General features: G+C 57.6%; 1 protein-coding gene and 1 long non-coding RNA gene across 2 annotated transcripts; one reads left to right on the forward strand and one right to left on the reverse strand.

Annotated features, from left to right (window-relative positions):
- Positions 1-4,240: 4,240 nt before the first annotated feature.
- On the forward strand, positions 4,241-12,184 carry LOC135362408 (kin of IRRE-like protein 3). The gene is made up of 4 exons (XM_064577242.1): positions 4,241-4,613; positions 5,592-5,718; positions 9,553-9,653; positions 11,596-12,184. The coding sequence occupies exons 1-4, from the start codon at positions 4,497-4,499 to the stop codon at positions 12,127-12,129; spliced, it is 879 nt and encodes a 292-aa protein (XP_064433312.1). The 5' UTR covers positions 4,241-4,496; the 3' UTR covers positions 12,130-12,184.
- Positions 10,167-11,616, reverse strand: LOC129046370 (uncharacterized). The gene is made up of 3 exons (XR_008507544.2): positions 11,587-11,616; positions 10,996-11,110; positions 10,167-10,566 (listed from the first exon to the last, which is right to left on the reverse strand). It is a non-coding gene; the product is annotated as an uncharacterized LOC129046370 (long non-coding RNA).
- Positions 12,185-15,517: the final 3,333 nt, after the last annotated feature.

A 15,517-nucleotide genomic window follows, 5' to 3' on the forward strand; every position in this document is an offset into this window, starting at 1 on the left:
CGGGCAACTAGGAAAATTTAGGAGAAAAGAGAGTGGAGGGGCGGTGGCAAGAGGAGAGAAAGGAGGGCCCCCTCCCCCACGCCCACCCACATGGGCCAGCCCCTCGAGGGAGGGCTCAGTCAGCAGGCAGATGGTGGTTCTAGATTCGGTGTTGGGCTCTGAGAGGAAAAGCCTTAAACAAATCTCCTCACATAAGGACATTGATTTTTCCCAACTGACTTTGACAAGATTGCAGGGATCTGTGTTTCTTTACTTCCATATTCATCTTGATTGCTTCCTCCTGTGCCCCTCCGAGGCTCTGATCTCAGAAATTAGAACCATGCTTCCTCCACCCCAGCACCCGGGAAGGGGACATGGGTGGGAGCAGGTGCGGTGGACTGGGCTGTCACTTCAGCTGCCCCCCAGGACCAGGGGTCTGAGACGGGCAGGCCAGGTCCCGGCACACCAGGGAAAGCATCTCCCCACCTGCTGAGGCTCTCCTGCGCCCCCAAGCCCCCTACAGATTCCAGGGCCGGGGCCACCGCCCCGTGTGAAACTCGGGGCTATTTAAGGACAGCCTGTCAGCTGTGACAGCCAGGCCTCCTGATTCTGTGATATAAATAATTAATCCTCTTACGTTTGCTCCGGCCAAATTAGACATTGATTGGGAAAAGCTTAATCTGACTCCTTTTCAGAGGGGCTGGGGGCGCTGGGGTGGGAGCCACAGTGGAGGCAGGGCTGGGGGGAAGGGGCAGTGTGCAGGGTCCAACTGGAAGGAGGAGGAGGTGAAAGCTAAGCCAAAGAAGAGAGAGGATAGGGAAGGGCTGAGAGAGGTGGCCTTGCTCCCGCGTCACCCTGGACCCTGTGGCCAGCCGCTTGAAGGAGGGGCTTGAGTTTCTGGAAGGGACCCCTACAGAGGGTTTTATTGGTGTGGGAGAGGAACATAAAGAAAGGGAGGGAAAGGACGGACTGAGCGAGATATGAGCAGGGGACTCGCCTTGGTTTGCGATACCAGAGGGCGCAGCCCCCACGGCCTGCTCCTGCCTGTGACCCTGGGAGAGGACAGGCTAGGAATTCCTCCCGCGCCCCGTTGCGCCTCTAAGGAAGGGACAGGCCCTGGGGGGCTAAGGGCAGCCACTGCACAGGGGGCAAGGCTGGGACAGCACAGCCCCGCTGGGCTCCGGGCCTGTGCGAGCCCCAGCACTTCTCCTGAGCTCCTCGGGGCTGAGCAGGTGAAGCTTGCACCCTCAGTGACTTACATGAGGGCCCCGGAGAGAAGGAGAAAGCCCCATCTTCTCCAGGAACTCCTCCAATGACAGAAGAGGACAGCCCTTCAGAACCAGCCTGCAGGTTCTGAAGGGCTAACCTACGTACCCCGAGGCAGGAGCAGGCCTGGGGGAGCAGGAGGGGCTCACCCTGCCCTCCTCCTGGTCCCACCTGCTGCAGCCCCCCTCCGCCCCCCTCCGCTCCCCTCCGCCTGACCCCACGCTTCATTCAGCTGGAGGTTGGACGCTGAACCCCAGCCGTGTGCCTGGCACTGAATTCCTCTTCCTCAGGCAGGGGCTGTGCCTGGCTGTTAAGTCTGGTCATTAAATTAAAGTTAGAAATGGAAATGATTCATGAATAACTCATAATGGTTTGTTGGGAAGCTCCTTAAGCTCTCAGGGACCTATGGTTTGCTCTGTTGTTAAACTATAATTGTTATTATTAATCATGTTCTTAATAATTATGTGATATTAACTCACGATAATAACCACATGGTGTCAACCTGGGCGCTCCACGTGATGCCAAGACACGGCTGTCTCCTGGGGCTGGACGGGCCTTAGTGTGAAGCTGAGGGAGGGAAGGCAGGAGACGGTCCCCTCGGTACCACCAACGGCTCCAGGACCAAGAGAAGGGGGAGGTGAAGGCGTGGGCCGCAGGGAAGCTGTGGTTACCGGGACTCATGGTCATGGGGTCACAATAAGACAAACACCCCGAAATAGGCTTGGAATAGGAGGAGCCCGGTTGGAAGTTGCGTGAAAAGTTAAGTGTTGTCCACAGTGGGGTTAAACCAGGGGACGCTGTGAACTCTCTCCCTGGGGGTCTGTAGGGAAAGGCCCCCCCACACACGCACACACACACATGCACACACGCGTGCCCCTGGGGGCTCCCAGCACTGCCTCACGGACAGCAGGCTCCCCCCTCCCGCACTGGTCTAAGGCAGTGATCACCGCCCCAGGGCCAGGACCAAGGCAACCCCGGGGCTTTTGAGTCTCTCACTCTGGTGGTACTGATTGGTGACTGGCGGATGAAAGACTTCACAGCCGTCTTCCCGCCCCTCTGACCAAACAAGGACTGATGGAGCGGAGCCTCCGAGGAGTGAAGACAGGGTGGGAGGCTAGAAGCTGGGCAGGAGAAAGGGCAAGCGCCATCCCTGGGAGGGACGAGGGGGCACAGTGAAGGGACCCACCCTGGGGACAGGAGTCAGGACAGGAGAGCTGAGAGAGCTGGAGGAAGGGCCCTGGGGACCTCTGGCTAATACCCCTCCCACAACTTCCCACCTCGTCTGGAAATCAAGTCTGTGTGTGTGCATGCATGTGCACGTGTGTGGGTGCAGATGCACATGCGTGTATGGGCACGTGCCACTAGACCTTGGCCTCCCTCTTTCCCACTGGGGATCCCAATAGACAGGCCCTCGGTAGCGCTCAGAGCGGGATGGCCAAGCTGTCTAGGGACTGACAGTGGTTTATTCATTTCCTAGCCAGTCAGATGGGCCAATCTATTGAGTAGTCCACCCACCTCTCTCCAGAATAACCTGCTTGTCACCCGCGGACCAAAGCCTGTTGCCTCCAACACCGACTCTTCCCTTAGCCCCGGAAGTTACCCCTCTATGGAGATTCCTGCTGGCCACCCTCCCCGCCCCGGCACTGAAGGATCTCTGGTGGGAGGGGGGCCTAGCCCTGTGCCACCTCATGCCACACCCCACTTTCTAGCTTCTAGAGAGACGCAGCCCCTGGGTGGAAGAAACACCCTTGCCATTGGAGGAGATCCACAGCGGCACGCGGGGCCTGTGTTGCAGGTGGGCCAAGCGGGGCCAGATCATTAAGGAAGCATCCGGAGAAGTGTATCGGACCTCAGTGGACTACACGTACTTCTCAGAGCCTGTCTCCTGCGAGGTGACCAATGCCCTGGGCAGCACCAACATCAGCCGCACGGTGGACGTCTACTGTGAGTACAGTCGTCCAGGGGCATCCCCAGGCGAGCCGGCCCTGGAGCATCTCTGCTCAGGGGCTCAGGAACCTTGCTGGGCTCTCTGCACACCATAGAACCATGCCTCACGAGCTCACAGTGCCGCCCACTTTAAGAAAAGCTTCTTGGTGTGGTATTTCCGGCATACCTTGACCCTTGTAGTAACCCAGGGAGGCAGGAATTATTATTCCCATTACTCAGATGAGGGGATGGAGTCCCAAGGTCACTCAGCAAGTAAGTCGCAGAAGGAGAACTGAGGCCAGGCTCGAGCAAATCCACTGCTGACCACAGGCCCCGCTGCCTCCCATTAGGGACCCGAGTACACCTCCCTCTGGTGGCCTGGCAGCGACCCCCTTGGGGTGAGCCAGCCCATCACTGACCGATGGGTTGGATGTGTTCACAGCAATAAGCATTAGCTCATCTACTGCGCTTTACAGTTTGAAAAGCACTTTTGCAAACTTATATCTGACCCCTCCCCTCACCCCCAGTGGCCTCAACAGAAAGTGCCACCACCCCCTTTTCAAGGGACTAATCCCGGTCTCCTGACCCTGGTTTTCACGTTCTTCTGCTCCTGGAAAGCAGCTGAGCAGCTCTCTGCACACCCTCCCGTCACCGTGCCTGAAATCCCACCATTACACCCACTCTGGGGCCAAGGCTTGGTCTGCAGGAGGCTCTGGTTACAGGTGGTGTGCAGCGGGGAGACGGAGAGGAGCCTCCATTTATGCTCACCAACACTTAGCAGGGGCCTGGGACCAGGCCCAGCTACTTCACCGGGGTTGGAGAAAGGCTGGGAGGGGCTGGAACGGAGCATAACCTGCGGGCTCGGAGAGGGTGGAGAACACGGGGAGAGGCATGCTTCCTCCACGCCTTGTCTCAGAGCCCCTGGGAGGACCCTGGGAGGGCTCCAGGAGGTGGGCGAGGTGCACAGGGTAACTGGATTCCAGGTCCCTCAGCTGAAGCCTGGAGGAGATGAGCAAGGACCTGAAGGCAGACACAGAAAAATCCCAGGATTTCTGGGGTAGGAGGAAGTCCTCTCTGCCTGCAGGCTGGGGAGGGGCCTCCTGGAAGCAGGACAAAGGGCAGGAGATGGGGGCAAATCCCAGTAGAACTGGGGCCAGAGCACTTTTTCCTAGGGCTGTTGCTGCCAGTGGGTGGGCCTGAGGGAGGCCGGGCTGGGGGACTGGGGTCTCTTGCTTACTTCCCAGGTCCTTCAGACCCCTCTCCCAGAGCTCCCAGCCCACCAAGAGCCCTGTCTCCCCCTTACTCCTCTCACAGTTGGGCCCCGGATGACCACAGAGCCCCAATCCCTGCTCGTGGATCTGGGCTCCGATGCGGTCTTCAGCTGTTCCTGGACAGGCAACCCCTCCCTGACCATCGTCTGGATGAAACGGGGCTCGGGCGTGGTAAGTCCTCAGCTCACACCCCACAGGGGACCACCCGAACTGCCTTCTGGGCCCCTCTCACTCTTTGGCTAAGGGCATCAGCCTCCAGTGTAAGCTGAAGGAAGAAGGACCCCAGAAAGAAGAGAGGGAACCCCAGATACCCACATGTACCCCCTCAGTCCCAAACAGACTAACCATTGCAGTTTTGCCCTGTCACTAAACCTTAGAAGAAAAGCAGGTGGTCACCAATGTGCTGCCAGTAAAAAGTCTCTAGACAGCCTTTTCTACTTTCCCCGAATAGTTAGGCTATCCTTAAGCTTTTAAGTTAAGTTTCGCAGTCTTCCTGTGTTCCTCTTTTAAAATAAATAGGTTTTTTAGGATGTGTAAGTTTATCAGAAACCCCTCCCCTCAGGAGGCCCAGCGAGAGCCTTGGGAGGGAAGTCAAGGGTGAGGCAGACAGAAACTGGCCTCCGTGTGGCCTCCTGTGGGCCAGACATCACTCCATCCTGTGAGCAGGGCTGCCCCGTTGTAGAAATAAGAGCATCAGAGCAGATAAGAAACTGCCCCAGGCCACGCAGGTAGTCACCACCCAAGTCAGGATTTGAACTCAGAGTTAGCTAAGGCCAAAGTCTTTGGATCACCCCCAAACTCTATCCCAAAAGGATATTGAAAATGACTCCAAAAAGACTGGTCCAGGAAGGGCCAGCCGGGTACAGGTTGGTGGGCAGCCTGCCTGTGTTTGAGAAAGCCTCCAGGCCCCAGCCGGGGAGTACCCGCCCCCCAACTCCTTGCACACTCCCCCCTCCCAGCTGGTTTGCAGCTGTGGATCTCCCCTGGACAGCTCACGGGGCATACTGTCTCCCACCGCCCCCCCTGCGCCTTACTGCCATGCTGAAGACCTGGTCATTACGGCAGGCCCGCCTCGCAGCCCTTCTGGTTCTGGGAGACAGAAAGAGCCCGGCTCTGCTCTCCATGTCTGATCTTCTGCAATCCTCCCAGGTGCTGAGCAATGAAAAGACCCTGACCCTCAAAACCGTCCGCCAGGAGGATGCTGGGAAGTATGTGTGCCGAGCCGTGGTGCCCCGGGTGGGAGCCGGGGAGCGAGAGGTGACCCTGACTGTCAATGGTAAGGCCCCTCCCCAACTCATGCTAAGGGGATAGGAGGGGGCAGAGAGGGGCCCAAGGCATCTTGGTCCCAGGCATTGCCTCAGAGGGCCTGTCGTTGGCTCTGGGCCTTGCTTCCACCCCCAACCCTGGCTCCATAGCAGTTCTGTCCACCTCTTCAAGTCCGTGTCAAAGCCCAGGCCTGAGGTGAGGAAGGACCTGGCTAGTTGCGTCACCTTCCTCCTAAGGGGTCCCAGCCTTAGAAGTGGTAGCTGATGAATTTTATCCTGGCCAAGAGGAAAGGGTCAGAGGATCACTAGGCAGCCAACTTAGATCCCGTATCTACCCTCTGACCTTGACCTTGACCTTGGCCCTGGAGGGAATGTAAGGGAGCGTCTCTGCAACTCCTGGTTGGCCCCTTCCCGTTGCCTGATAGCTGCTCGGTCCGAGAGACCGTCACAATTTCCACAAGACCAAGCATTCAGAGGGTCCTCTTGAGGGCAGAGTCTTATCACTTACCATAAAACCATTATAGCAGGAGAGGGTTTTCAGATGTCCCCAGAACACAGAAGACTTAGGGGACAGAGTATTAGACCAGCATGGATGATGGCATATAGAAGGTCACAGAGAAGCTGGGTCAGACCCAGGAAGGCTGTAGCACCATGATGGAAATCTGACGTCCCTGCCATGGTACACGCTCAGGCAGGGTGGGCAACCAAAGCTGCTGTCTGGAGAGAGGGAGAAAAGCGAAGGCCAAGCCCCTCTGTTTCCAAACTTCCTTAGTTCACTGGGTTTTTGGTTCCCCTTTGCGAGCCCCCTGGTCCCACAGAGTCTGCCTCTGGTCAAAGCCCTGAGGCTCTGAGCCGCAGTGGGACCCTAGCCCCAAACCCACCTTTGCAGGGCCTCTGGGTCCTGGCCCCAGATCAGGGCCCTAAGGAGGGGTTGAGCCATGTTCTGGAAATCTGCCGTCCTGGCTTCACCTCCACCCAGGAAGCTGCCCACAGGAAGCCTCATCTATTCTCCCCCTTTGCTAGAAAACTAAAACAAGCTTGGTGCTTCCTCAGCCATTCCCCTCTGGCTTCCCCATTAGCCAGCCCCGCTCCACTGATTTCTTTTCCTCTCCTCCCCCAGAGTCCTGGCAGCCCCAGAGGGAGGGAGAATCTACTCAGACCCCGGGTGCACTCACAGGCCACCTGTCCTGGGCAGAACCCTGACTCAGGAGTCTTCCTGCCTTCCCCCTGGGTCCCCAGGACGCCACCAATAAATTGGCACTGCAGGGCTAAAAATAACAGCATCTGATCGCGCCTCCGTATATCCATGGCAACGCAGACTGCAGCCTTTTTCTGCTGCTCCGTGTCTGACACTGGGCTCAGGCGCCAGGCCCCGTGAAGGCAGTGGCCTCCCCTGCTGCCCGCTCTGGGTGCTGGCCCATGACTGTGGCCAGCTCCCGTCTGCTGGCCCCACAACCAGCCCAGCGGGGCTGGGGACCCTCCAGGGTCCCCAAGCCTGAAGCTTTTAAAGGAACATCCCCATTTCTGGGGAAAACCAGGTGGATAAATGAGGGACTGACATTCCATTGTCACTTTAGATATCCAGGCATTTCCCAGCAGGGACAAAGTGGTTTCTTGGGAAGGGAACACACACCTCGCACACCTCGGGTGGACATTTCTCTTGGAAGGGACACCCCAGCCTGGGCCCTGGCGGCTACACAGGGTTTGATCTGCACCCCCCAGGGATCGTGTGTCTATCCCCCTCCTCTGCCTCCAGTCCTTCGGCACAGGATCTAGGGATCGGCAGGAAGAGAACCGCCCAAGGGATTGGAGTGAAGCAAAGAGGCAGTTTGTTTCTGCTGAACTAGGGTCATCTCGCCCTGATGCAGGGGGATGGCTTAAGTGGCCAGGGGGGAGAACCGACGTGGGAGAGGAATGATCTAGAGAACAGGTGGAGGGATGGCGAAGCCCTTTGGAAAGGGGCCTGGGCTGGGCTGAAGGGACCAGACATTATGAAAGGATCCAAAATGAGATGGGGTCCTCCTCACAATACACCCCAGCTGGTGGGCGACCGCTGCCCACTGCCTTTTAGGGAGTAAATTGGCGCAGGTCTTGCCTGGTTTGGCTCAAACCCGGGATCTGCAGGGAGGGGAAGATTAACCACACTACCACTGTGCTTTGACTGCCCAACCCCACCTTTATTCTGATTTCTTTTTTTCTTCTAAGAAGCCCTTAAACACTTACCCATTTGCCTGATGGCTTTTAGAATGCCTGAAAACCCCCCAGAGAATTCCTAGTTCCTGGAAAGTGAAGGGGAAAAGGTTTTATGGTATCCTCACTTCCAGCCAGCAGCGAAACAAAGTGCCATCCAAGTTCCTAAAACATCAAGCCCTCCTGCCTTTTGGTCAAAGGCTTCTTGGAGCAAAAATACGTAAGAGAGACACTACACTGGGCTCAGCCCACGCTCAGAGCCACCTCGGGCTGGAAGCCGTTACCTGAAGGGTCCCCCACGTCCGCCGCATCCAGCTCCAAGCTGTTAGCCGTCCCAAACTCAGTAGCGTCACCTGAGTGTCTCCAGCACCCACCCACCCCCACCCGCTGGCTGAGAGCTAGTCATAGAAATGCAAATCTGTTTTAATTAAGGCGGCTAATAAACAGCAATTATGTCTGCAGCAATTTCTGTTTTGTTCCCAGCTTAATTTTGCCTGTCCTCCAGATCCCTTGCTCTAGCTCTTTCTCCTCCATTTTCGGCCACCTAAGAGCCAACCTTTTCCCTCAGGGATTGGGAAGGGGGCGCGAGGGTCTCCATCCCTACACCGCTTGCTTCAGCCGCCCCCGCCCCAGCCAGGAAGTTAGCTGAGCAAACAGCTGAATTCACTTCTCCTCCCTCCCCCCTTTCCGTGCCAGGTGGGCGTTGCGCGGGAAGGACTTGGGTGAGATAAAAGGCAGAACTGGACAGGAGGCACACTCTGAGACTGCAGGTGGACTCTCTAGGCTGTGGGAGGAGGTAGATACGACAGGGACTCTGGGAGACATCCATAAACATTTCTCCCCCTCTTACACACACACACACACACACACACACACCCACACACGCTGGACGGGATCGTGTCCTGATCAGCTTTGGAACCATGGTCTCACCTGGGCCGTATGGGTGCCTATCTGGAGGCAGGCAAGGCCGGGAACTACGGGACCTCCAAGACAAACGTGAGATGAAGGTTGTGAACCCGCCCAGCGCATTCCCCCTAAGCAGGGTGATCCCCCCTACCCCCCAGAGGAATGCGAGCATTTCCTTCTCTTCCTCCCGGTTCCTCCCGGCTTTGCTCGGCCCCGCGAGGGCACCCAGTTTGTTGGGCAAGCGCGCCCTCTCCTGGACATGGGCAAGAATGGCTCGAATGGAACAGCCCCCTAAGGCAGAGGTGGTATTAGTTAGAGAGGTAACATTACTTAGTATCCCTTCCTCCCCAACGCTTCCCCTACTCCCTTCTGAGGTTTCCCACCTCCTTCATAAAGCTTTCCCCACCCGCCAGGCAGAATGAGCCCCTCTCCTCTGAAGTCCGTTGGCACTCCATGTGTACGGCGCCGTGGTAAGAAAACTCACCACCTTTTATGGCGGTTATTTATGTCTTCTGGGCAGTCTGACTTAGAAGCGTTCGCTCGTCATCCCTTGAGACGGTTATGACTGACTGAACACTTAATTTATCTTTGAGTCCCCTGCCTTGCACTTTACCTTGCACATACAGGCCTCCAGGAAATGTGTGCTGAACGGTTGGATGAATGGGTCAGCTTCTGAACCCCGTCCCAGAAGGGTCCGGCCAGGCACCTGCCTTTGCTGATTCCCTGGTGTCATTCTGTCTCCCCAACAGGACCCCCCATCATCTCCAGCACCCAGACCCAGCATGCCCTGCACGGGGAGAAGGGCCAGATCAAGTGCTTCATCCGAAGCACGCCGCCACCCGACCGAATCGTGAGTGCTCTGGGGCAGGGAGCGGAGGGCTGGGGGACTGCCCTGGCGGCTCATCTCAGACCGCCCCTTACAACCACCAGGCCTCTGAGCTTCCCATCCTCCGTGGGGAAAGTTATACCTGCCTTGTCTCTCTGGGAAGGGCATCATGAAGACAGTATGCGCCCAGGGCTGGTCTGCAAGTGTCTTTAACTCTGCTCTGCTGTCCAGATGTGCCCTAACAGCAATAACAGGAATGCTTCCAGCCAAGTTCTGCGTCCTAGGAGCAGAGGGCCAAGTGAGGGTAGCAGAAAGGAATGCTAAGTGATTGCTTCCCTTTCCTGGGTTCAACGCCAGTCTTTGGCAAAATCCTAGACAGAGTGTGGTTTATGGTCGGCAACCCCCTTTCTTCACCCCCCCCCCCCAGAGTTCTCCTCTGTTAGCCTCCAGGTGCCCGTGGATTGCCCCGCCCCACTTACCAAGTTCTCCCCCCCAAAAGTATCATCCCATTGTCCCTCCCTTCTGCAAAACTCATCCCCGTCCCTGCAGTGCTTCTAAGGCCTCCTGAAGAGTTCACACTTGGGCCCTGCCAGGTGTTTGCTTTTGTAAAAGCCAGGGTCTTCACCCAAGTCCATCTGAAACCGGTGGGAGCCCAGGCACGAAAACAGAGAAGGGGAAGCATTTTCTAGCATTAATGGAAGTCAGATACTATTTTTAGTGGTCCCCGATGCCTAGCGTAGTCCTGATAGAAGACTGCCCCAGGGTCAACTCCACCAGGGAGGACGTAGGGGGTGCACACTGAGCAACCGGGGCGTGAGCGTGCCAGGGGCTGGGATGTTGAAGCTGTAAACGCTCAAGGTGTCATCCTGTAAACTCCGATACGGTTAGGGCATCACGTGCGTTACACACTTTTTCAGGCATTCGGCTCATTCACTGTCTGAAAAATTCACACACAAATTGCAAGAAGTCATACATAGAACTAATGCCCCTGTTCCCTTCACCCTTTAATTTTTTTTAAGTTGTAACTGTAACCCATGCCCATCAGAATAACCCATTCACTATTGAGCGTGTTCGCACCATCTTTCTTTTCATAGAGATCTAACTCTTGGCCTGCGGTTCTCAATGGGACAAGTTCCCCTCCCCCCACCCCCGCCCAGGGGACATTCGGCATTGTCTGGAGACATTTTTGGTTGTCACAATTCAGAGGGGTGCTACCAGCATCGAGCAGATGTTGGCCAGGGATGCTGCCAAACTTCCCACAATGCACGAGCCAGCCCCCACAACCAGGAATGTCCCAGCCCAGAATGTCACCAGTGCCAAGTCTGAGGAAGCACTGGCACCTCACCCACCACCGCCGAGTGCTTACCTGCAGAGATTGTCACTTTCTCCCGGATGCCGCAAGCCGGGCCTGTGTGCCCGGCGCTCACACGCTGACAAATGCAGAAAGGCTCCGAGAAGAATTCCACTCTCAGCCTTAGAGACTAAGACAGGTTAAGATGGTCATGAGCACAATTCTTGGAACATATGTTTGTACCAAGGAGCAAAGTGACAAAACTAGGCTCGGTCACTCTGGGGCTGGTCTTCTTCTCCCACCTGCCAGGGCAGCCGAGGGCCCGCCGAGGGCGGGGGGCTCCCATCGCTGTCACAGGGTTCCCTGTCTGCCCGGAAGGTGTCCCAGGGAAGAGCCACAGAAGGCCCCCTGTCCATGGAAATGCCCTCCGGGGTGGCCCAGCCTTCGTGTACGCGTGCATGGTTATGTGCGTGTGTGGTCTGGTGTGTGTGTTGTGATGTGCGTTGATGTGTGTTGTGTGCACACATCTGTGGCATGTTGGGATGCGTGTGAGGACCCGTGGGCATGATGCTGCTGGATGCGAGCCTGGCAGCTTCCGGCCTGGAGCAGGGAGGTGGCAGGGCGGCGCTGGCGGCGGGGTGGGGGTCTCCTCCTCACTCTGCGCACCTCGGACAGGCCTGGTCCTGGAAGGAGAACGTGCTGGAGTCGGGGACGTCGGGGCGCTACACGGTGGAGACGGTCAGCACCGAAGAGGGGGTCATCTCCACGCTGACCATCAGCAACATCGTGCGGGCCGACTTCCAGACCATCTACAACTGCACCGCCTGGAACAGCTTTGGCTCCGACACAGAGATCATCCGGCTCAAGGAGCAAGGTGGGGGCCGCCAGGGCCACCAGGGGATGACAGGACCGGCAGGGCCCCAGGCAAGGTCTTCCAGGGTCTTGAACCAACAGAGCCCAGCTGAGGCCACAGGCAGGTTGAGCCTGAGGACAAGCCACAGAGCACTTCCTAACTTGTTCCACAGCCTTGGTCAGGTCACAGGAAGTGGCCCTCTGTGGTCCAGTTCCCCCAAGGCCAAGGCACACCAGGAAAGGAAAGGGGGAGGAAACCTGCTTAGGTTGGTGGTTCTCCAGGATGGTGTTTCAGGAAAAGGTGACCACAGAGCAAGCCAAGCTGATTGCCATGAGGAGCCTTCCAGCAGCTTCTAAGGGCCCTGGCTTCTGTGCACTCGGCATTTCCCTAGTGTCCTTAGGGGGGTGTCATCCATTGAGGAGTGTCCCTGTGGGGGTACACCAGGACGGATGTGTTGGGGAACCTGGCCCAGCCCATTAAGACAATAAGCCAGTCTGGTTCCCCAAAAGTCCCCCAGAGGGTGCTCATGCTAAGCTAGGCTGCCCCCAACCCCTGGTACAGGTTCAGATCCCCTGCAGTTCCTCCAGGACCATAGAAGACCTATGGACCACTGTGCTCTGAAGGGGACACTGGCCAGAGGGCAGCGCTGGGCAGGAGGGCTCAGAGCTGCTGGGCGGGCGAGGAGGCGGGGCAGGAAGGCTCATCCCCCCTGTGACCCCATGTACAGACTGCGCATCTCCTGGTCAGAGAGATGCTGAGAACTCTAGTCTCCGCTTCAAGGTCTCACGCGGACCACAGGCTGGGAGCGTCCGAGGGGCACCGCAGGGTGGCTCTGAGCTGCTCGGCAGACAGCCAGCAGTACACAGGGCCTGAAATGGGCTGCAGATCTTGCCCCTTTGCCAGGGGGGCTCAGTCTATGGCAGACAGGGCGGTCCAGGCTCCTCGGCCCTGGCAGTGTCCAACCCCTCCAAGATGCAGGCGCACCCACAGGCTGTCAGGGCCTGGCAAGAGATTCTGGGCCAAGCAGGTGGTCTCAGCTGGACTCCTCGGACCTCAGCGCTACCCTGCGGATCAGTGTCTCCCTACACCTCTTCACTAATAGTGCTGCTTTGCATAATGCTTTGCACATAATTTGCATACTGTCATCCACACATCATCCTAAACCCTCCCAGTCCCCCGTTGCTTGCCCTCCATGTCTTCCCCTGAGTGCCCCACCCCCATGCCCTCCCCTTAGTGTTCTCACCCCACCCTCTCCAGACACCCCCCTCCTCCCAAGCCTTAACTTCTCTCTCTGGTCCCTACCCCTCTGGAGTCTCTTCTAAGTCAGTCTGAAAGAACGCCCCGTTCAGTTCAGCTAGCCTGGGTCTGTTGGGTGGTCCCGGAAACATGAGAGAGGAGGGAGATCCTCATCCCGATCCCCACCAGGTGGCTGGCCCCAGGCCCACCCCACCCTGGCCAGCCAGGCCCTGGCTGTGGACGCTTGCTTTATTTCCAAACAGGTTCGGAAATGAAGTCGGGAGCCGGGCTGGAAGCAGGTACGGAAGGAGACATGAGAACTCCCCGGGCTGGGAGGAAGGGACCTCTGGGCTAGTGGGGGAGGGACCCTAAAGGGGTAGGGAGGCCTGTGCAGGCCACTAACTTCTCTGCCCTCCCCCCACCTCCAGGCTTTAGTGCAGCCAGAGCAGGGAGAGGGGTTCCCAGCCAGCTGGGGCTAGAGACCCCAGAGACCTATCTCTTCAGTCGCCGATGCCAGAGCCCACAGGCTGCTGGCAGCCCAGGACACCGGCTCTCACTCCTCCCCCTCTGTCCTCCCATCCCGTCTCTTCGGAAACCCTGGCTCCTCCCCTCTGGGTTCAGCTCGCCCCTGGCCTGGCCTCCCTCTGTTTCCAGGCTCTCCCAGACTCTTCCTGCTTCTCAACATCATCACCAGCTTGGCCATGCTTCCCAGGACGCCAGGGCCTCCCAGCCCCTGGGCCTGCATAATCCATGCTAATCCATGCTTTCTGCTCGCTGCCTCCTCCCCCTACTCCTGCCTGCCTTTCCCCCAGTGAAGTGTCATCCACCCCCCAGGCTGAGGCTGCGGGGCAGTGCCTCCCTCCCCACGTGCCCAGCAGCAAGGTGGTCCTCAGGCTCCCAGGGTTAAGTTGCTCTGTCTTAGGATCCCACACGCGACCACCGCCTCCACTCTCCAAGCAGAAACCCAAAAAGAGAATCAGGACGTTGCAAGCCAGACTCCAGGGGGCCGACAAGGGCCATGAGCAAGATGTGGGGGTCCTCTGCCACATGGACACTGAAGGAGCTAGGGCCCGCCAGTCCCTTCATCAAGCTCCTTGTGGGGCCCACACACCCTCCCCTCTGGGCAGATCTGCCCTTTAAGAGCACCCGTCTGGGCCCAGGCAAGTTCCCAGAGGAAGCACATGGACCCCTGCTGTATTCTCCCTCAGAACCACTCCTGGCGCGGGAGGTAGTTTCTTGTCTTCTTGTCTCCATGTCACCCGTCTGTTCACACTCACCTGCAGCTCCCTGACACCTTCTTTCCTGGCTGAGACTCCTCATGCCCAGTTCCCCTCCTTGTTAGGAGGGGAGGCTGAGCAGGAGGGTGGCTCCTTCCTCCGGCCCCTCTCCAGGGAACATCCAAGAGGGACAGCCTGCCCAGGCGGCCTTGGCCAGAGCCCAGGTAGCCAGGCAAGGAGGAAACACACACAGACGGGCTGCAGAGGGACTGCCACCCCAATGGTCCCCCTGACCCCAGCAGACCCTCCCTCTGCCCCAGCCCACCCACTCGGAGACAGTTCTCCAGATAAGATGGTGCCGTTTAACAACTGAAGGAAATGTGGCCTCACAAGATGCCAGGGTCAGAAGTCACCTTAGATACTGTTTCCTGGTCCTCTAGTTGGACGGGAGAGACAGCGAGGCCTGGAGAGCTTAAGGAGCCTTCCACAGTCATCCTTTGGCTTTGAGCTCAGCTGAGACAAGACTCGAGTTTTTCCAAGGAGACTTACTAGGAATCAAGGAGGAACCAAATCGAGCCCAAATTAATAAAATTCAAAAGTACAGAGCCAATGAGCTTCCAAAGCAGTTTTCCTTGCCTAACAGAACTAAAACCCAAAGACAGAAATCATCTACGTACCAAAGCAAGCTCAGGGGTCTGACTGAGGTCTACTGAGGTAGGTCCCCTTTGTCACTCCTGACTGTTGAGACCAACCCAGACACCTCCCATTTTCAATCCCTGCATATTCTCCGCAACCCCCCTTCTCCTGTCCCCTCCCCTGCCACTCTCATAGCGGTCTCGGCCACCAACAGGCAGCTGTACTGTTGTGCACATCCAGCCTAGCCACCAACGCTGCCCACCCCGGGCACCTGCTCCTCCCGCGAGGGGCCAACCCGCCGCCACCGCCCAGCTGCACCTCCACGGGCCGGGGCTGGACGGTTTCTTCCTCTCTTCCCCTCTTTAAAGCAAACAACAGCAATGAGAAGCTAACCCACAGCCCAAGATGAAGTCCCAGACATCCTGCAGTCATCCACACTGACAATGTGGGGCAGGTTAGGGGGCAGGGAGCTCAGGCTCTAGAAGGAATTTTCTTCTCATTCAAGGTTCTGACCTTGCTACATTTCTCCTACCCCTCCAGAAACGGGAGCAAACACTCGACTAGGACTGGTGCCAGGCTCAGTTTCAAGGCCTTTCCTTGCAATCACTCATCGAAACCCTGTAACCACCCCCTGAGGTGGGCATTGTAATGATCC

Source organism: Mirounga angustirostris, unplaced genomic scaffold (genome assembly GCF_029215605.1).
Source record: "Mirounga angustirostris isolate CCGP_5_RB_7025 unplaced genomic scaffold, mMirAng1.0.hap1 SCAF_13, whole genome shotgun sequence".
NCBI lineage: Eukaryota > Metazoa > Chordata > Mammalia > Carnivora > Phocidae > Mirounga > Mirounga angustirostris.